The sequence below is a fragment of the Piliocolobus tephrosceles genome, chromosome 14 (assembly GCF_002776525.5).
Source record: "Piliocolobus tephrosceles isolate RC106 chromosome 14, ASM277652v3, whole genome shotgun sequence".
In the NCBI taxonomy this organism is placed as follows: Eukaryota; Metazoa; Chordata; class Mammalia; order Primates; family Cercopithecidae; genus Piliocolobus; species Piliocolobus tephrosceles.
The window spans coordinates 89,178,196-89,200,018 of record NC_045447.1 but is presented as its reverse complement, the minus strand read 5'-3'; the positions used below and the strand labels follow the sequence as shown (position 1 = coordinate 89,200,018).

Sequence of the window (21,823 nt, the reverse complement as noted above, 5' to 3'; positions counted from 1 at the left end):
ATGGTTCCTGACTACTCCATATGGAAAAGTATGGCATCTAACATAAGGAAATAAATTTTTTTAACCTTTCAAATCTTAGAGAAACTCTAATGAGTTGTTAGGTTTCTCCACTCTAAATACAACCTTGGAGATAAAAACTGGAAATCTCATAATTATTAAATTTACCTATTTTATTAGACATGCACTTTCTCAATGATTATTGTCTTGACTTTGATCAAAGCTGACACAAGAAGTTGAACTAAAATGTGGCTCCCATTATTCTTCTGTGCTAATAAATATTAAACATAATTTAAAAAATAAAATCAGTTCTTACCTAAATACAAAAAGCTTTACTTAGTGACAACAAGTGATACCACAGAAACAGACAAAAGGAATAAAGTCTCAAAATGTTTATTTTTGTCAGAATAGCTGACGATTTTCTGTTAAGTATTTTGGTTTATTATTATAATAAGCATTTTTCCCCCTTAAAAAATCCATTCAAAATATCTCAACCATTGAGGTAAAGCACTTGAACTCAAAAAAAAAGAAAAAAAAAATCCTGATTTGTTTTAAAGAAAAAAAAAATCTTAAAATTCCTTTAGCTTGATAAATAGAAATAATCTCTTCTTGTTCTACTCTGGTGAACACAAATGTATTTTATACAGCCAAGAATCCAGTCACTTATTGGCAAGCCAAAGGTGGGAACAATTCATATTCATTTACACGTGCTACTCAAACACAGTGCAACACTGCCGTGTTCATATATACTTTTCTTTATAATTACCAACAGTTTTCTGGCAAAGACAAAGTTTTGGAATGGCAAAAGCAACAGAAGTTTTAGATCTCAAAGCTCCAGAAAGGAATTAATCTGAGTCTTCATCATCGAGATAGTCCTCGGCATTGCTTAATGTTCGAACTGCATCTAAAAGAAAGAGGAGGGGAAAAAGCAAAACAGGGAAATTATAAACTGCTCAGATTTTAGTTTTTCATTTTCAAAGCTCTTAAATTAAAATAGACTCTTCCATCTGACCCATGCATTGTACTTTCCCTGAGGATCTTTCTCTGCTGTAGATTTTCAGCCTAACCATTAAGTTTCTGTTGCCACAGAGGCTGACGATGTGTTGGTTCCATGGTCATGCAGAAGAGTTTTGGCCCTAGGTGCCATGCATCCATTTCCAACAGAAAGGCCCAGCCACAGGCGCCATGACCAACATGACACACCACCAGCAGCACTCCAGTCTGACAACTGCGCTTCCAACCTCCTCTCCCAGTGACAGCCTGAGGTCTTTCCTAAAGGCAAGGTCATGGGTTAGGAAGTTAACTACTGAAGGGAAAAAAGGAAAAGAAAGAATGAAAACAAAGAAGCTTCAATTTCAATGCAGAAAACACTGACAATAAAGCAAAAGGCTGAAATAGGGGGAAAAAGTTTTAAAATAGAAAGAGCTGGACCCCACCAAATGTTCAAGCATCCTTGAACAGGACTTGAAAGGAAGACATCTGATCTTTCACTGTCACCTCTTCAACTGTCTAGTCAAATTCCTATAGCAACAGATTACCCCAAGTATAATTTAGGTGGGAAAAACAGAATGCAAACACAGGCACATTGTTGAAGTTCAATAAATATATATGTCTTAGCACCCAGATCATCATGGTCTGTAAGTATCACATCTCTGAAGCTTACCATACATATGACCAGTTCCAAGTATGGGGCAGGAAGTGTAAGAGATGGACCTAGAACCCTAGTCATGCCATAAAGTAAGGATCCTATAAAAGACAGCATCATGTGAAAGGGTCTGGGATTCAAGTTAAAGAGGCCTCCACTAGCCAAAGATGGGCTATTGATAAAGCTACTAATTGGAATGGATTAAAGCGCATAAATGCACACCAAAAAGAACTCATTTTTCACCCTTTGGAGGATGACAGAGACCAGCTTATTTTTTAAAAACTCTTAAATAAAGGGCAAAAATCCAGCATTTATCCCACCCTTGCTACATTAACTATTCCACTGTGTAACAAAACAATTGATGAGGGAAAACTTTTATGTTCCAGCTAGTAACTCAGAAAGAAGTGATTTAATTAGAATATTATCATTTTGTGCTGTTTAGTAACAGATCTAGGCAATGATCATCAATGGATGTCACATCACAGGAAGAGTGACAACCAGGTATCATGTGCCCCTGACAAAAAAAAACACAATATTCTGTATGACCTATTATTCTTTCTACTCCCAAGAAAGAAACATGATTAGGTAGGTAGGCAGGTAGATATACAGATGGATAGATAGATTGATTGACTGAACCTAAATTGGATCAAAACTTTAGCTAGCTAGCTAGATACATAGCTAGGTAGGTAGGTAAGTAGATGGATAGAACCTAAATTGCTTCAAACCTCTAGATAGAGATAGATAGATAGATAGATAGATAGATAGATAGATAGATAGATAGATAGATAGATAGATAGGATGGATAGATAGATAGATAGATAGATAGACAGACAGACAGACAGATAGATGGATGAAAGAATGAATCTATACTGGATCAAACCTCTAAATCTAACACCAATTGACAAAAACTTAAAGGACAGAGGAACATGACAAATAACACCATGGGAATGTAGTCAGCAATGTCCAGAATGGGAAATTCAAGTGAGTTGACCCAGTTTCTTTAATAAATAAATGGTAAGGTTAAAAAGGGGCAAGAGGGGAGGGAAAGGAACTATTGCTTAAAAAATAAAGAGATATATCTACCAACCACAAACTGACCTTATGTGAATCCTGATGTAAATAAACCATAAGTAAATAAATAAGTAAAAACAAACAAAGATGTATGAGAAAATTGAAGTTTGGACAAGGACAAGATATTTGATGATATTAAGGAATTATTTTTTTAGGTATGCTAATACTCTTTTTTTAAAAAAAAGTCTTCATGTTTACAGGTTTTGGAAAATGATTGTTAAGAAAAAGAAAAGGAGAAGGGATGATCAGTACAAGGGAGGTGGAAGCTGATTTATCTTGCAAGAGAAAGAAGGAAAGAACGGAGGTCTCTTTTCTGGATCTCATTCTGTCACCCAGGCTGCAGTGCAGTGGTGCAATCACGGCTCACTGCAGCCTCAACTTCCTGGACTCAAGCGATCCTCCCACCTCAGCCTCCCAAGTAGCTGAGGCTACAGGCGGGTACCACCACACTCAGCTTAATTTTTAATTTTTTTTTGTAGAGGTGTCATCTCACTATGTTGTCCAGGCTAGTCTTGAACTCCTGGATGCAAGCAATCCTCCCTGCCTCCCAAAGTGCTGGGATTACAAGTGTGAGAAACCGCACCTGGCCATGTTTCAGTGACTTCACACCAGCTTCCAAGCTACTGGAAGTCTCCAGGTTGACTCTATTTTTCTCCACTCTCCTCAAGAGGAGTTCACAAGAACTGGGAGGAATATATTTTGTTCTCCCCCAAAACACACCCAGGAACTTCAGAACTTCATGTCAACTTGGTAAAACGCAGCTTTCTAAGCTAAAGCCTGAGAGACAAATAGGAAAACTCTTTCCCCTTCTACTTTGCTATCTTAAGGTCTGCCCCTATTCTGTGCCCTCAGATGGTTACTTCTGTTCTTTATTTTATTCTCACTTCTCCTATTAAAAAGAGAGGATGATTTGCTATGGTGCAGACTCTGACTGAGTGGTCATCAAAAGACAGAAACAAGTCAGGCAACTAAATTATTTCTCCTTCTCTCCTTTCATGAACTGTTCTGAGGCAGTTTTCTCAGGAAACCTCTCACATGGTCAGGCGTTGTTTAATAAGCTGTATCTCTTCATAGCCCACTTTGGCGTAGCATGCATGGGAATGTATCTTCCTGCAGCACTGCCATCCTTCCCTAGCTCACGTTCATTTTAACTCAATCCTATCACCCTGGGTTTACACATCTCAAATCAAGAACCAGCACTTAAGACCAACCAACAAACATACAAACAATAAATAGATGATGGAGAAATAAACACAGGCACACAGATGAATCTCACAGACATAATGTAAATGAAAAGAGGTCAGTCACAACAAGTACATACTGTTTGATTCCATTTACATAAAATTCACAAACGGGCAGAACTAATCTATGGTGAGAGAAGCAGAAGACACTGAGGGAGGAGTGTGAGAGGCATGAGGGTAGCGTGTGGGAACTGTTCTCTAGCTTCATCTGGGTTGTGGTAAACAGGTGTAAAAAAATTTCATCAAGCTGTATGCTTAAGATTTATGTACTTACTTAATGTAAATTATACTCAAATTTTTAAAAGTTGGAAAGAATTTTAAAGGGCTCCACTCTTGAGTATAACCCCCAGCCCTATATCCTAGTTATCTTCCATAGTAACTACAACATGTGAATTTTTGTACCTATTAAAAAATCCACACTGTGCTTCCAAAAGTAGACAGCAACTCACACCCGTAATCCCAGCACTTTGGGAGGCCAAAGCAGGCAGATTGCTTGAGGTCAGGAGTTCGAGACCAACCTAGACAAAAAGGTGAAACCCCATCTCTACTAAAAATACAAAAATTAGCCGGGCGTGGTGGTGCATGCCTGTAATCCCAGCTACTCAGGAGGCTGAGGCAGGAGCATCACTTGAGCCTGGGAGGCGGAGGTTGCAGTGAACTGAGATCGTGTCACTTCACCCCAGCATGGGTGACAGAGTGAGACTGTCTCAAAAAAAAAAGGACAACAATATCAGAATATACCTTTTCCAACTTAAGAGTTCATGCTGACAATTAACTCTATGGCCAAATAGTCCAAACCTATTCCAATGAGGATCAATACAAATTAAAGCTTTTTTTTTTTTTTTTAACTGTATAATTGGGGAAATGAAGCAAGAAAAAACATTTTAAAAGTAACATGAAAATTGAAATATAAAAACTCATTTCTTGGCTCTGTCTGCCAGGCCCTAAGATTACCTCATTAATGAATCCATTACCTAATCAGTTCACATTTAGGAAGGTAGACTAAACATACTTGTGGTACACAGAGAAAAGAGTACCTGTCTCCCAGCCCTGTTCTACAAAGGCTGCAAAAACGCTCATCACCTGCTTCCCTCAACTCAAACCACTCCTGAGTAAGGCTTCTGGGTAAGCTCTCTGGGGTCTAAGAAAGTTTGGTATATGCCTTGTCTATCAAAATGGAGCTCATAGCATGCATGAGACTCTGGTACCTTCAGGTCATAAGAAGCCTTACTCTTTGGTCAGGACAGGCTAAGGGTAGCCACACAACAGGAAGTCAGTGGCAGAGAAAGGAAGTTAGGCCAGAGTCCTACTTCCTGACCCAATCAAGGCAGCAAGGAGTAAGAGGTCAACCTCAAGCAGAAGTATGTCTCTCACACAGCTGCAAATATGGCTTCTCAATCATAATGTAGCTGGGGAGCACCAGCTCAGCTGATACTTTCTCATTCCCTTAGTAGAACCCATCTCCATCTATCCACGAGGAATTACTTTAAAGAAAGGCTTGCACTGCCAGTGAGCTCTCATGGCTTAATTAAGGAATACCAACTGATTAACAGTTTACACTATATTCAAATTGAAGTTAAAAAAAAGAAAAGAAATAGGGAACAAAGACATATCTAGAATAAAGAACAAAAGGAGGCCGGGCACCTTTTGGTGGCTCTCGCCTGTAATCCCAGTGCTTTGGGAGGCTGAGACGGGAGGATGGCTTGAGTCCATGAGTTCGAGACCAACCTGGACAACATGGCAAGACCCCTATCTTTACATTAAAAAAGAAAGCTGGGCATGATGACACATGCCTGTAGTCCCATCTTCTCAGGAAGCTGAGATGGGAGGATCACTTGATCCCAGGAGTTTGAGGCTGCAGTGAGCTACAACTGCACCCCTGCACTCCAGGCTGGGCAACAGAGCAAGACTCCATCTAAAAAAACAATAATAATGTACACCTAAACTCTATTTTAAAAAACCACCCATAGTACTATGAATAAAGTCCAAAATATTTAGCAAAGTCTAGAATAATTTTGATTACACTTTATTGATATCCTCATTTAAAATAGAAACAAAATATTATCATGGAGCTATCAAATATTATTTTTAAAATTATTTAGTGGTAATCACTCATAAATACATATTGAAATGAAGGAATGAAGACAATCGTTCTCTGAAAAGGACTGTAATGGAAAGCAAGGTGATTAGAACTTGATTGCAAAGAATAAAAGAAACACAAAATAAAGGTAAAAGATTGTGTTTCTCGTCTAATTTCTGTTTAATTGAGGGTTTCCTATTTTGGGGGTTCTGATTAAGATCAAGGATACAGAAACAAACATTAGAATCATCTGAAGAGTTTATGTTTTTTTTTGTTTTTTTAAGATATGGTCTCCCTCTCACCCAGGCTGGAATGCAGTGGTATGATCACAGTTCACTGCAGCCTCAACCTCCCAGGGCTCAAGTGATCCCCCAGCTCAGCCTCCTGAGTAGCTGGGACTACAGACCCACACCACGATGTCTGGCTAATTTTTTATACTTTTTGTAGAGATGGGGTCTCACTCTGTTGCTCAGGCTGGTCTCCAACTCCTGGGCTCAAGTGAACCTCCTGCCTTGGCCTCCAAAAGTGCTGGGATTACAGGCATAAGCCACTGCACTCGGCTGAGTTTATTTCTTTTGTGCAATTCTAAGTTAATAAATCTTAGTTACGGGGCACCAGAGAAGAAAGAAGGGTTTAAAACAAATACCTGTTCCCTGTTTCTTTTTCAGGAGAGATGCACAGGCAGCATTGGTAGCCATGTCGAAGGCCAGCTTCTTCTCATTGTTTCTTAAGTCTGTTCTAGCACCTTCCCAACACAAGAAAAATCAATTAGGTGTCTTTGAAGACTGTACAGTAGTAGCCAATCCTCTCTCCCCATAGCTAACCACTTTTGGCAAAACAAACTAGTGAACAACTCTGGCCCAGAAGTAAACGTTCTCAAAACAATAAACTTTCTCATGCAGTATATTTGGCATCTTTAATCAGGAAGCTTGTTGCTTCACCTGTGATAACAATTAATTCCGAGCCTTTCCCTTCGAGTCCCTTTAGAATTGCATGTGAACTTTTCAGTGAGGAGTTTATGGTCCCTGTGGAGCTTAACTTCAATGAGCCCTTTGCTTCCTCTTTTGCTCAAGAGGGTCTTTAGAAAAGACCAAGTGGGTAGTGCTTGAGGGGATTAATATTTTATATCTGTAAGTAGGTTCTCATGCAAATTAGCAGAATAGCAACACATAAAACCAAGAGGCAATTCATTATTCCCATAAGCCATCTTCTACCCACTTTTCCTTTGCCTTTATTGTGTTCAAAATTACATCAGAATTCATAAATACATTTGCATTGTTAAGGATTCAAAAATACAAATGTATGCTGAACAAAAGCACAAGTCCCATTTCATCCCTTCATCTTCTACCTACTCCTAAGGTAACCATTCTTAACAAGTGGGCGTGAGTTCTTATCTCCCTTATTTGCATCAATGCATTCATACACATATTGATATAGACACAAAATCATACTACATGTATTGGTCTGTAATTTCATGTTTTTAAAACTTAATGTCTAATGGTACTGTTTTCTTAGCAATACACATATTTGTAACTCAACCATTTAAGTATTCCATTTTGTGGATGCTCCAAAATTTAATTACTCCTGTATTGATGGGTACTTAGGCTACTCCTAATTTTCATTATCTCAAATACTCCAGTGAACATCCTTGAACAACATCTTTGTTCACATGTATTTCTGAAGAATGGTTTACTAAAAGTCATATTGGAAAGTAAGGCTAAGTCCATTTTAAACTCTGCCAGCTACTGCCAGATTGCTTTTCATACTAGTCTCTAATGATCCTCTGAATTTATGTGGTATCAGTTGTAATATCTCCTTTTTCATCTCTGATTTTAAGATTGCTTTCCAAGAAGGCTTTAGGCCAAGCATGGTGGCTCACGCCTGTAATCTCAGCACTTTGGGAGGCCAAGGTGGGTGGATCATTTGAGGTCAGGAGTTCAAGACCAGCCTGGCCAATATGGCCCATCTCTACTAAAAATACAAAAATTAGCCAAGCATGGTGGCGCATGCCTGTAATCCCAGCTACTTGGGAGACTGAGGCATGAGAATCACTTGAACCCAGGAGGCAAAGACTACAATGAGCCAAGATTGCACCACTGCGCTCCAACCTGGGCAATAGAGCGAGACTCAGTCTCAAAAAAAACCAAAAGCCAAAAATAGAAGGCATTATCAGTTCATACTTTCTGCCACAGTGTAGGAAAGTGTCATTTTTTTTGCAACCACTTCCCCTTCAATAAACAAAGATAGGCCGACACAGTAGCTCATCACGCCTGTAATCCCAGCACTTTGGGAGGCTAAGGCAGGCAGATCGCTTGTGTTCAGGAGTTTAAGACCACACTGGGTAACATGGCGAAACTCTGTCTCTACAAAAATTAGCCATGTGTGGTGGTGCACATTTGTAATTTCAGCTACTTGGGAGGCTGAGGTGGGAGAATCACTCGAACCCCAGGAGGCAGAGGTTGCAGTGAGCCGAGATCATGCCACTGCATTCCAGTCTGGGCCACAGAGTGAGACCAAGCTTCAAAAAAAAAAAAAAAAAAAAGAAAGAAAGAAGTGTCCCCAAATTTAAAGGCAAAGAAATATTGCATCAAGAAAAAAAAAAACAGTATGTTTAATTAGTAATATAATGATCTTGTGTCAAAATCTTTCTCCTAAGCAGATCGTTCTATTCACAGTAGGGTTATATAAGAAACCTCATTCTCTCAGTGTGCTACAGGTCAAAAACTGCTGAGGGTTAACAGTTCTGTGACTATTCATATATTATATTACACTTTAGAGCTCATAGACATGATTGCTATCAGAACAGGAAATATTCAGAGAGTGATGATAGAGAAGAAACACAACCATTTCCTGGGTCCCTTTAGATGAGCACTAATAGGAATATAATGTGACCCACATATATAATTTTTAATTTTCTAATAGCCACATTTGCAAAATGTGAAATTAATTTTAATTATATATTTTATTTAACCCAGCATATCTGAAATGTGATCATTTTAATACATAACCAACACGAAAATTACTGTGATGTTTTGCTTTTTGTTTCACTACGTCTTTGAAATCTGGTATGCATTTTACGCTTATAGCACATCTCAATTCAGATAGCCTCATTTAAAGGGCTCAGTTGTGCACGTGGCTAGTGGCTGCCATATTAGACATCAAAGTCCTCAGCAAACCCTTTACAGGGCCCTAGAGTGATCCTCATAGTGTCTGGCCTTTTAGACCTGGAGCTTACATCACCAGCATACTTAAAATCTAAACCATTCCTATCATATATCCCACAATATTGCTCTGAGGATCCCTAATAAGGGTAATTCCATGACAAGTGTCTTGGGGACTCAAGCATCCTACATGATAGGCTTCTGGACTAGGGTATGGTATGGGTGGTCTGCCTGGCCTTCTTTAAGAGTAAACTAATATTTGTGGGAGAAATGGATAAAGGGATAGTCGGTTTATAACTTCACTGTTTCCTCTGACTTATAAAAACAGGGGATCAAGATATCCTCTCTTGTTCACTTTACATCTAGCACCTGCTCAGCTCAAAGCAGGACATTGCAGCCACATCATTCTTGCTTATCCGTCAAGACTTCCCTGTGAGAACAGGGGCCTCCGCAACTTTACTTATACAGCTTTCTCAGACAGGATCTCCCCAACACATGTGTACACACACATTCTTTGTTTCTAAGGCTCTATAATCCTGCAGAAACGTACAATACAGTTCTTACTAAAAGTAATATATGTAATGTTAAAGCTTGCCATGGTTTTAGTTTATATTAAAAACTAACACAAACCAACACCCAATAATTTCATTTTATCATAACTACTCCACGATATACAGGCAGAGCAAAGGTTAAACCCTATTCTGAAATAAGACTATTATTCTTCCTACCATTTCAAATGGCATAATTTGATATAGACTATTTTTCAGGGCAAGCAAAGACCAGATAAACTCAGCACAAACTTTACCTTTTGCCAGAAGCAACTGGACAATATCTGCATAACCCTTCCAGGCAGCAGCATGCAAAGCTGTGTCTCCCAACTTGTTCTAAAGTGATAAAAAGAGAAAGTACCATTTTTAAGATAGAGGGTGGATTGAAAGTACATGTTAATTTAGGTTTAACCCAATTAAACCTAAAATGGGAATGAAGTTATAGAATTTCAAAGAGAAAAGGAAAGGAGACTCAAGAGATGGGAGAGTAGTCATTTTTGGGAGATGGAATTGGATGGAGGAGTACAAGCTGACTTGGTGGAGCACGAGCTGAAAAGCAGATGCCTGCAGAGGGAGACCCAGGAGGAAGCAAGCAGATTTGAACATGCAGAAACCTGGCAGACCGGGCGTGGTGGCTCAAGCCTGTAATCCCAGCACTTTGGGAGGCCGAGACGGGCAGATCACGAGGTCAGGAGATCGAGACCATCCTGGCTAACATGGTGAAACCACGTCTCTACTAAAAAATACAAAAAACTAGCCGGGTGTGGTGGCGGGGGCCTGTAGTCCCAGCTACTCGGGAGGCTGAGGCAGGAGAATGGCGTGAACCTGGGAGGCAGAGCTTGCAGTGAGCTGAGATCCGGCCACTGCACTCCAGCCTGGGTGACAGCGAGACTCCATCTCAAAAAAAAAAAAAAAAAGAAACCTGGCAAAAATGAGGAAGTGGAGATTCCTGGAGGTATTAGGGCAGATATGCGGCATTGGTGGGAAAACAGAAATACTGGTTAAAAGTACTCATAAAAAGCAGAATCTCAGAACCTCTTCCCCTTCTCTTGCTGCCAGATGACCCAATAATGATGACAGATTTACTTGTTAATAAAGTAACCTGACAGTTTCCAAGTTCATGAACACTAGGTACAGGAGAAGGTAGCAAAAGGCCAAAAACTAAAGGCTGAGGGTTAGATAAAAAACCTACGGACTGAACAGTAAGACCCCTCTCTCAGGTACCTTACGTACCCCACTGCCCAGTGTGCACACACCCCCAGGCAGGAGACTGGAGGGTGTCTCTGGTGAAGCAGTGCAGTCCCATGTGCAGGGGAGAGAAGGAGTGTACTTTCATTAGCATTTGGGTGTCACCTAGCGAAATAGCCAGGACCTCACCAGATCGCCCTGTGAAGGAGCCCACCAGCCAGCAGACCTCACCAAGCACACACAGCTTCCAATCACTCTTAAAAATGAATGGATAAGGGCCAGGCATGGTGGCTCATGCCTGTAATCCCAGCACTTTGGGAGACCAAGGAGGACGGATGACCTGAAGTAGGGAGTTCCAGACCAGCCTGGCCAACATGGTGAAAGTCCATCTCTACTAAAAACACAGAAATTAGCCAGGCCCGGTGGCACAGGCCTGTAGTCTCAGGTACTTGGGAGGCTGAGGCAGGAAAATAGCTTGAACCCAGGAGGCAGAGGTTGCAGTGAGCTGAGATTGCGCCACTGTACTCCAGCCTGGATGACAGAGCGAGACACTATCTCAAATTTAAAAAGTAATGATGAATGGATAGATAATGACATCAAGTGTTTGTGGAAAGCCTACAATATTTTAGGAAAGACCAAAACAAAATAAATGGATCTCAAAGGGAAAAAACACAGTACAGTGAATAGCCAAAAAATACAGTTTGAAAAGTTATAAATACTATATCAGCAAGATACAAGATCATATTGTGTCATGAAACAAGAAAAAGAAAGATACTATGTAAAAGTAACAATCAGAGTAAAACAAGAGCTTATACCAGACAGAATTCTAAGAAGGGCCCCCAAGGTTCCTGGCCCCGGGTATAGGCCCCTTCCTCTTGACTGCGAGTGAAAGCAGTGAATGTAATAGGCTATCACTCCCGTAATTAGGTTTCTAGTCAGCGGATGTTGAGTTCATCAAAAGGGACATTATCCCAGGTGGGCCTGACCTAACCAGGTGGGCCCTTAAAAACTAAAAACGATGAAGCAGCAGACAGACAATCTCCTTCCGGCCTTGAGAAAGAAAGCAAACAGCCATACTGTGAGGTGTCTACAGAGAGGCGCGGCCTCTAAAAGCTGAGGGCCTTAGTAGTACTACAGACACAAGAAAATCAATTCTTCCAACAACCTAAATACACTTGGAAGCAGACCCCAAGCTCCAGATAAGAATCCAGTTCCAGCCAATACCTTGATTTCCACCTGGGAGACCCTGAGCAGAGAACACAGCTATGCCATGCCCAGAATTCCGACGTACAGAAAGTAGAAGCTGCTAAGCCTGTGGTCGTTTGCTAGGCAGCAACAGAAAACTAATACAGAACTCTGGGATATTAAAAAGATAACCAAAATAAAACAAAGGTGAGAATATCTCTGGGAAAAATTAAGAAAACTGAAGGTTCAATCCAAGAAGTCCAACATCCTACTAACAGGCATTCCAGAACAAAAAGAACAAAGAAGGGTCAGATAAAAACTCTAAAAGAAATAATACAAGATAATTTTCCAGGCTGAAAGAGCTCATCATAATCATTGGGAAGAGATGAACTCTAAGGCACATCATCATAAAATTTTAACACACCAACAATAAAGTAAATACTGTTAGCAAGAGAAAAAGCAGACCACACATAAAAGAAGGGGAATCAAAATGGTACCAAACCTCTCAACAGCAACCCTGGAAACAAGAATGCCACAGAGCCATGCCTTCAAAATTCTGAGGGAAACTGTTTTTGACCTAGACTTCTGATCAGTCAAATAATCAATCCCAAGCTTCTCTTTCTCAGGAATCTACCTGAAGACGTTCTCTGACAAAAGAAAGACAAGGGATCCGGAAAAATGAAGATGCAACATGGCAGAGAACGGAAGGGGTTCCCTGGAAGGCAGCAAAGGGCCACAGGGACCAAGTTGCTCAGTCTGGAGAATGATGGAGAACTTCAGGAAGTATGAGTCCAGGGAGAAAAAAGAAAGCTGTTGATTATCTTACACATTTTGGAAAAGTATTATATATCAAGACTGTATAAAACAGTAGAGAAGTCACAGTGAGATAACAAAAAATGAGTTTTAAAAAGTCAGTAAGTACAGAAACAAAAAAAAAAAGGTTATATAAGCAGTGAACACTATTTAGACACCCATAATGAAGTAAACGTCATATAGTAATATAACCAAAAACTGTGATGAAGTGCATTGAGGAACAGAGGACAGGCTGGGTGCTGGGGTGCTGAAAGATGAGAGCTGGGGCAGTGACAAGCTTAACCCTTCACATACCCAACAGGAGGCCAAAGTACACATGAAGATAACGCATGGAGAGAGAGCTCTGTCAGCCTATTCCTTGGTAAGACAAAGGTAAGTACATGAAGAAAGAGCTAAAAGCTGAAAGTGACATCTGAGGAGGAGTGGGATTGGCACTTGGGGCTGTGGACGATTTGAATTTTAGCACAATTATAATTTTTAAATTATGCGCTTGCGGTATTTTGACTACAATACTTCACATGCCCGTAAGTTGCTCTGTACTAAAGAGAACAAGCAGGTATGTGTTAACTGATTTTCAGATAAGCAGTCTTACCTGCTGGTTCAGTTCAATATTTGGTTGAGTAAATAGCATTTCCACTATATCTGAAATTCAAAGAGAAAAGATACTTTTTAAGAATGAAAATTAGAAGCCTGACAAATCTAGGTACAATAATTTTATAAAAGCGAGAGTCTTTAAAAGAACCTTCAAGAAAATGTTAACACATTTTGTAAAATTTATAAAATAGAAAAACTTAAGAATCTAAAAAGTAGAATTATTTAGGAAAATACACTTTTTCTAATAGCTTTGGCTTTTGCATTTTCATATGACACAGGAATATTTTTACATTCATTACAATACTTTTCATTCATATAACTAACATGTTTATTAGCTGAAATAAGATAGGCTTCTTTTTAGGAGACAGTTACAAATTTTCCTTTGGCACTGCTATTTAATTTGTTGAGAGCTTCATTTCTTATTGTTGTTGAGTTTATTTCCTTTATTATAGAGAGATGTAGAAAAGCAGTGGGTGATAAATTTTTGGCCAGGAAAAAATACATCTAAAAATTCACTTTGTCATTATTATTGATTATAACAGAAAAAGTATCAATGGAATCACTGACTTAGGCAAATGGTTGGCTTTCTCTTGAATCTAATAGTTTGCATTAAACTTAAAATGCAAATCATAAAAGCAGACCTTGTGAAAAGCTAAGCTAGGGAGCCAATTCTGATCTTTTCTTCTGTAAGACTAGACAGTGGTTTTGTTTTTATATTACTGCTGTTTTCCAGTAACCTTTCTAAGCCTGAGAGAGGAAAGGAAGTGTCCAGTCTTTCAAGTGAGAGGGGCCCATGCGGAGAAACTGGCTGACCACATTCTACCCACTGTTCTACAGAACTTCCAGGAACAAGGCTTTTGGCTGGTGTTCCAAAGGATTCAAAAAGAATAGCCAGTGCTTTTTCTTTCTCATTTTTTGTAAATCTGGCTCCCGTCAGCAGCATAGAAACATGTAACAAACAAAATGTAATACCTTTGTGACCCCCGTGGCAAGCCCAGTATAAGGCAGTGCTTCCAGCTTTGTCTAAGCCATTGACACCCACTCTGTTGTCCAAACACTCTCTCAACCAGCTCAAGTTGCCTGAAAGAATTTTATTTACAAAAACACAAGGAAAAAAGCTTTCACTTTTTATTTTGCTTTTAAATAAATTTCATTGTTTCATTCTGCATATAGTTCCATTTGCAATGGATTAATCAGCAAGTAGTAAACTAAGACCTGCCCATTAATACATTTCTTATGGTACATTTTGACTTCCAGCTTATTAATGGAAAGTACTAACATCAATGTTTCTAATGATAGGTTAATGGGAAGAGTTGCCTAAATGGGTGTACTTAAGGTATTTCTATTCTGTTAAAATACATATACGTGTGTGTGTGTGTGTATACATATATTATTTTTTCTTTGTGAAATTCTGGAAATTGAGGAAAAGACAATCAAACCTAAGAACAAGCAGATACTATTCATATTCATATTTACAATGCATCTTCAGCTCCTATAAGAAAGGCTAAATAACCTACTCAAAGCTGCTGCTCTTATATGCTAAACTATAACTATTAATTTAAAATCCTCAGGCTAATGTCCCAAGTATCTAATTTACAAAGAACTTTTTAAATGTCAGTTTAGTCCTTTTACTTTTTCACAATCCTAACCAATAATTTCCTTGTGTACATTCAGATTTCCAAAAAATCTAAAAACTGAATGAAATGGAACTCACTGAGGCTTTACAAAAACTCCCCATTATCTACAGCAAGCTTTCTTGGCAGCAGCCCCATTGGATTTGGGGTTGGATTTATTGTGGGGGTGCTGCGTGCTGTAGGATGTGTGGCAACAACCCCTGCCTCTCCCCAAAAGATGCCAGTAACATCCCTCCAGTCATGACAGTCAACACGTCTCCAGATATTGCCAAATATCCTCAGGGTTTGTGAAAGAGGAATCACCCCTAGCTGAGGACTGCTGATCTACAGAATAAAGCCCAAGACAAGATTGACAGTTGTTTGGTCAAGGATCCTCCCCCAGGTTCATCCCTGTTGTTATGCCCTCCCTGGCCAAGTGCTCACCACACCAATGCTCTCCTAAATGCTGTACCCACCAGACCCTTCCATTCTTCTGCCCTCCGGTTACCCACCCTGGCCTCTACAGCCTGTTAAACACATTTCAATTGCTGTACTTATCATACCATATTTTAATGATCTGTTACATCTCTCTCTCCCCTGCCAGATGTTGAGCTTTGGAAGTCACGGACCATGTCTTTCACGACTTGCGTCTCCCCACAACAGTGTTTCTTGACGGACGTTTTAAAATTAAAATCACACTTCTCTAGGGTAATAGATGTTGGGACAGACTGTCTCTGGGGAAGGCAGGGATTTAACTGAGAAGGTGCAAAGGGAACTTTATAGGATGGTAGAAATGTTCCACATCTTGATCTGAGTGTTGGTTACATGGGTGTACGCATTTGTCAAAACTAACTGAAATCTGTGCATTTTACTGTACTGTATACCTCAGTCAAAAACAATCACACCTACCTCTTTTTGCCGCTTCATGCAATGGATTGTCAATAGATTCTGCCTGCTCAGCCACTAGATTGAAAATAAAAGGTGTTAGCCCAATGTTGAATTGCCACACAAATGATTTACTGAAGCCACTCATTCACCACAGTCCCCCAGCTTCAGGAGTACCAGGGCCTTCAACACAGTTTCCTTTACTTAATGTAGATAAAAAGTAACAGAAATCAAATGGATAGTTATTGCATTAAACGAAGCTGAATGATGTGTTAAGGGAAAGGAAGCCAAGCAATGAAGCAGTAACATAGTAATTAACTGGAAGTATAAACAAACAAACCTGCATACCTGAGTTAAATGCATACTTGATATTATACAAGTATTTAATAAACAAAGCATAAAAATGCAAAAGAAAGCAATTTGATGCTCATTTTTACATTTTGTAGATCACTCTGCTTTAAAGATGCCTAAAAATAATTTTGAGTCTCTTGTGTGTATTTATGTAGGAGCAGATGAGGGGGGAATATTTTGCTTCCTGTATTCAGAAAGAACAATCGGCATAGCTACCTGCCTCTTAAAGAAGGTGTGTTCACTGCTGTCCTAGAATCAGTAGGGAGTGTTATTAGGAAATGGAAGAAAAAGGATTAAAACTCAGGAGCCTTGTTTATCAGTTCTGAGCTCTTTTGAGTTTATTCTTCTGACAACTAAATAAGTGTTTTATCCATTTGTCCCACTTCCAGCTAGAAGCAGCTTCATGGCAGGAACCGTGTCTCTCATCTCTCAAGGTCCCCAAACTGCCATGATAAGTAAGCATTTATAAACCTCACTGCCCCGAACATGAATTAACAAGGTCGTGTTACTCCATCACAAAAGAAAGGGCTAGTCTAAGAAACAATCTGCAAGATTGAGTTTATCAGCATTAAAAACAATTGTTTTAAGAGCTGAAGAAAGTAAAACCATAAGCGTTTCCTCGGAAACCTTGGGTTAAGAATGCTATAATGCTTTCTCTTAGGTCACACAGTCAGGCTCAAGCACATCTGGTAGTCATGACCATTTTATTAACAGGAGGCTCATGGAATGGAAAATGTCCGAGACTGACAATGACTCCATTGCCTTCTCAGCCACAGCAGCATGCAGAAAAGCCTCAAGAACCAAAAAAATTCCAAGTGAACGAAGAATAGCTGAAGTAAAACCACTCAGCAACACTTACCATAGTTGCTTGGAATTAGTCCAGTCCTGCCTTTGGAGGTGCCTTTCCACCAGTTGGTATCACTCTGGTAAAAGAAAAGTTAAATTAAGCGGTGTGAAATCCAGACTACATTCATTCACTTTTCAAATTATTTGGCTCCTAGGGTACCTGTTCTACAAAATGTCCGTCAACCCTACCTACACTGTCAAGTTTCCTCACAGCCTAGCTGTGGGTGTCGGTCTCCCTTACCAGTAAGTTACAAATAAACGTGCGTCTGCCTGCAACAAATGGAATACGTTTCATGACACAGTCCCAACAAACAAACAAATCAGAGATGATATGAAACAGAAGAAAACAAATTATGCTAGTTTAGACTAGCTATATGATTTTGTGTCCACAATTTCATTTCTCTTAGCTCCGAGATAATATTTTTTATGGGGGAGGAAGTTCTAAAGATCTCTTTATATTATCTTCTTTTTGGGGGTAACTTTTTACTATAGAAAAATTTAAACTTATAAAAAAATAGAACAATGTAATGACCTTATATATACCCATTTCCCAACTGCACAAATCACTTCTTAATGATCAATATTGTTTCATATATGCCCCCACGACCTCCCTCCCCTCCTGGATTATTTTAAAATAAATTCTAGACATCATATTATTTCATTTGTAAATATTTCATTATGTATTGTGGAAAGATACATACTTTTTGAAAGGCAATTATAATGCCATTATCACAGCTTAAAAGTTTTTTCCAACAATAATTCCTTAATATCATCAAATATCCAGGTCAATACTCAAATTTCCCAACTGCCCCATAATTTGGGATTCAAATAAGGGCTATACAATATGATTGATTTGTCTTTTAAGTATCTTTTAATCTAAAGGTTGTCTCTCCATTCTTTTTTATCTCTTAGAAATATATTTGTTGAAGAATCAAGTTGGTTTGTCCTGTAGTTTCAACCTCTATGGATTTTGCCTGTTGTATCCCTGTGTTATCATTAAACATGTTCCTCTGTTCCCTGTATTGCCTATAAATTGGTCATTCGTTCTAGAGGTTTAATTAGATTCAGTTTCAATGTTTTTTGGCAAAGCTATTTCCTAGGCAGTACTGATTTCTTCCATTGGGAAACACGTACTATCTAGTCGGCTTCTCTTCATGTTAGTAGTCTTTGATGATCATTGTCTAGATCCACTATTTCCTAGGGGCTGCAAGATGGTGACATGCTAATTCTATCATTCCTTCTTCATTGAAATAACCTGAATACCTCTTCAAACAAAAACTTCCTCATCAACTCTCAAGTTGCCCAGATAAGAAATTCATAAAGAAAACAGAATAAATAGGGATTCTTCCCCTTAACGGTTGTCAGAATAAAAACCTGGTTTCCTAGCATTCTCTCATGCTGACCAATGAGATTTGTTCAGAAGTAACGCTAGGAACTCATAAATTTAAATGTATTGAATGTGTTTCAATTCTTGGAAGTTGTTGCCCTAATTGATGCTCAAATTGTCCTATCTTTGGCCAGTGGGAGTCTCTTCAAGTTAGTTCCCAAGTCCTTTCATTATGACCCTACTGTCTTTGGGAGCTTCCATGGTTTCTAACAAGAGGATGTTCTGGGTTTATCTTGCACCTCTGCTGCCCCTGACTTGGTACTAGCCATTTCTCAAAGAAGCCTGTTCGTTCCAATGGAAAAATAACATTATTATTGGGTTGGTCATTTTTCCTAGGCCCTTTCAAAGAACACAGCAGGGAATATTTTCGTTTTATTTTAGATAAAATACAATGTGATCCTTCCAATTCAGATGAAGGAATACAGAGCTTTTCTTAAACTGTCATTAATCTTACATCTGTGTATCCTTTTCGCCATGCTGAAAATCCGTTAGCAACATCACTGACCTAATGACTCATTTGCTCTAAACCACAATACACATGCAACAGTCTCAGACTTAGCAATACCAACATTTCCCGAACAAGGGCATGATTTAAATCAATTTACCCTTTTTTGGCCAGTTCTTTTTGTCCTTCATATATATATTCTTCATATATATGTTCTTTATATATGTTCTTCATATATATGTTCTTCATATATATATTCTTCATATATATATCCATATTCTACTATGGATGTTCAGTCAAATTGCTGAGTTTTAAACTTGGAATATTTCCTCTCTATGTGGTTATGTCAATTACCAGGGTACAATTAAGTTCATTTGATTCATTCTGCTTTTAATTTTTAGGGATTGCTGTTTACTCCAATTTTTAACTATGTCAAGGTTTACATCAGTTCAAAGTCAAATCCACAAAACAAGGTATAATTTTCCAAAAAGTCTATCTTCCATCTATGTCCATTATACCCTATTTCCCTCCCTCCACCTAGAGAAAGGATATTTACTCTTCATAGAATAAAACTAAATTTTACTTCGCAACTCATCTTTCAATTTTTTATTTGAAATTGAGAAAAACAATTGTCTGCGTGTGTGTGTGTGTACACATACACTCTCACCCTTTCCTAGAAAAGTGAGGATATACTATCTACATTTTCTCACTTTGCTTTTTTTTCACTTAAATTACTTCATAATAGCATATAGAGATATTCCCCATTTCTTTCTATAGCTGCATACTATTTTGTTTGTGGATAGACCAAAGCTTATTCAACTCTTTACCTATTGATGGAAATAAGGTCTATTTTCAATCTTATGCTACTATCAATTGCGCTAAAATGAACAGACTTGTACATATGTATTTCTATGTACGTATACATTTAAATAACTTACAATGTTATAGCTACATAAAACAGTCTTTATATGTAGTATTACAAGATATTATGTGGACTTACCATGTCAGTAATGTAGATAATATCACCTTCCTCAAAGTATAATTCATCTGGCTAGAAGAAAAAAAAAAGTTTGACTCCAGGTGATTTTTCATGAATTAGAATATAATCATTACATAGATTCAAAATTCTATCATATTCTAATAAACAATGTGGTTTTATACACTTAAATCAGCACATAAGCCATATAATAAAACACTACTGAAATTTTTTTTTTTTTTTTTTGAGACGGAGTCTGGGTCTGTCGCCCAGGCTGGAGTGCAGTGGCGCCATCTTGGCTCACTCCAAGCTCCGCCTCCCGGGTTCACGCCATTCTCCTGCCTCAGCCTCCCCAGTAGCTGGGACTACAGGCACCCACCACCTTGCCCGGCTAGTTTTTTGTATTTTTAGTAGAGACGGGGTTTCACCGTGTTAGCCAGGATGGTCTCGATCTCCTGACCTCGTGATCCGCCCGCCTCGGCCTCCCAAAGTGCTGGGATTACAGGCATGAGCCACAGCGCCCAGCCTACTACTGAAAAATTAATACATGAATGGATTTTTTTTCCATGATGAACTTCAAAGAATTACATAAAGATTCTCCACACACATTTTGTATTCTTCTACAACCAAAGCAAAACATTTATATATCAAAATAGAATATTAATAAAACTTCTTCCTTGTAGAAATTCTAAAAGGTGGTATATTGTTTTTCATAAAAAGATAAATGTCTAGAATTAGAATCATGAAAAACAGCCAGAAGCTTGGTTTTCTCTTAAACAACACCTCAATCCTTGAACACTTTAAGATCAACATCTGCTATCTGCTTATTATGAGAAAATCATTATCCTAACTCTTCATGTTCAGGGAGAATGAACATTTTCTGTATGAGACAAGTTAATATGTAATTCAACCATTAATAAGGCTAAAGAGCTAAAAGATATGAAGCAGTAACTCAGCCAGTCCAGAAACCCCAAGCAGCTCTAAGGAGTTGGCTAATTACACCAACCATATGTGCTCTGGCCTGTACCAACCAAACGCTCTAAAAACTTTCTGAGGCCAGGTGTGGTGGCTCATGCCTGTAATCCCAGCACTTTGGGAGGCCGAGGCAGGTAGTTCATGAGGTCAGGAGTTCAAGACCAGCCTGGCCAAGACGGTGAAAACCCATCTCTACTAAAAATACAAAAATTAGGCTGGGCACGGTGGCTCAAGCCTGTAATCCCAGCACTTTGGGAGGCCGAGACGGGCGGAAAACGAGGTCAGGAGATCGAGACCATCCTGGCTAACCGGGTGAAACCCCGTCTCTACTAAAAAATACAAAAAAAAACTAGCCGGGCGAGGTGGCTGGTGCCTGTAGTCCCAGCTACCCGGGAGGCTGAGTCAGGAGAATGGCGTAAAGCCGGGAGGCGGAGCTTGCAGTGAGCTGAGATCCGGCCACTGTACTCCAGCCTGGGCGGCAGAGCGAGAACTCCTTCTCAAAAAAAAAAAAAAAAAAAAAAAATTAGCTGGGTGGATGCCTGTAATCCCAGCTACTTGGGAGGCTGAGGCAGAGAATTGCTTGAACCCGGGAGGCAGAGGTCGTGGTGAGCCGAGATCATGACTATAGCATTCCAGCCTGGGCGACAGAGCAAGACTTCGTCTCAAAAAAAAAAGAAAAGAAAAAAAAAAACCTCTCTGAATAAAGATACACATTTTAAACATCTTTTTAAACATCTTTTCCCCATTAGTAGATAACACTTGCTGTGACTTTATAAGTAAGTAGGGTGATGCCTACTGAGAGCAAATTTCAGATATTAGGAA

At 39.1% G+C, this 21,823-nt stretch overlaps 1 protein-coding gene across 2 annotated transcripts in view; it reads right to left on the bottom strand.

Annotated features, from left to right (window-relative positions):
- Window positions 1-374: 374 nt before the first annotated feature.
- Window positions 375-21,823, bottom strand: part of OSTF1 (osteoclast stimulating factor 1) — a 58,531-nt gene continuing 37,082 nt past the window's right edge. The window contains exons 3-10 of one of the 2 annotated variants that reach the window (XM_023213306.3): window positions 20,051-20,101; window positions 17,232-17,295; window positions 16,046-16,099; window positions 14,496-14,603; window positions 13,522-13,571; window positions 10,001-10,079; window positions 6,681-6,779; window positions 375-901 (exon numbers count right to left, since the gene is read on the bottom strand). In XM_023213306.3, coding sequence (XP_023069074.1) covers window positions 843-901; window positions 6,681-6,779; window positions 10,001-10,079; window positions 13,522-13,571; window positions 14,496-14,603; window positions 16,046-16,099; window positions 17,232-17,295; window positions 20,051-20,101 — 564 coding nt within the window. In that variant the 3' untranslated portion in view covers window positions 375-842. The remainder of the gene's footprint in view (window positions 902-6,680; window positions 6,780-10,000; window positions 10,080-13,521; window positions 13,572-14,495; window positions 14,604-16,045; window positions 16,100-17,231; window positions 17,296-20,050; window positions 20,102-21,823) is intronic. The other variant, XM_023213307.3, reaches the window with a different exon arrangement.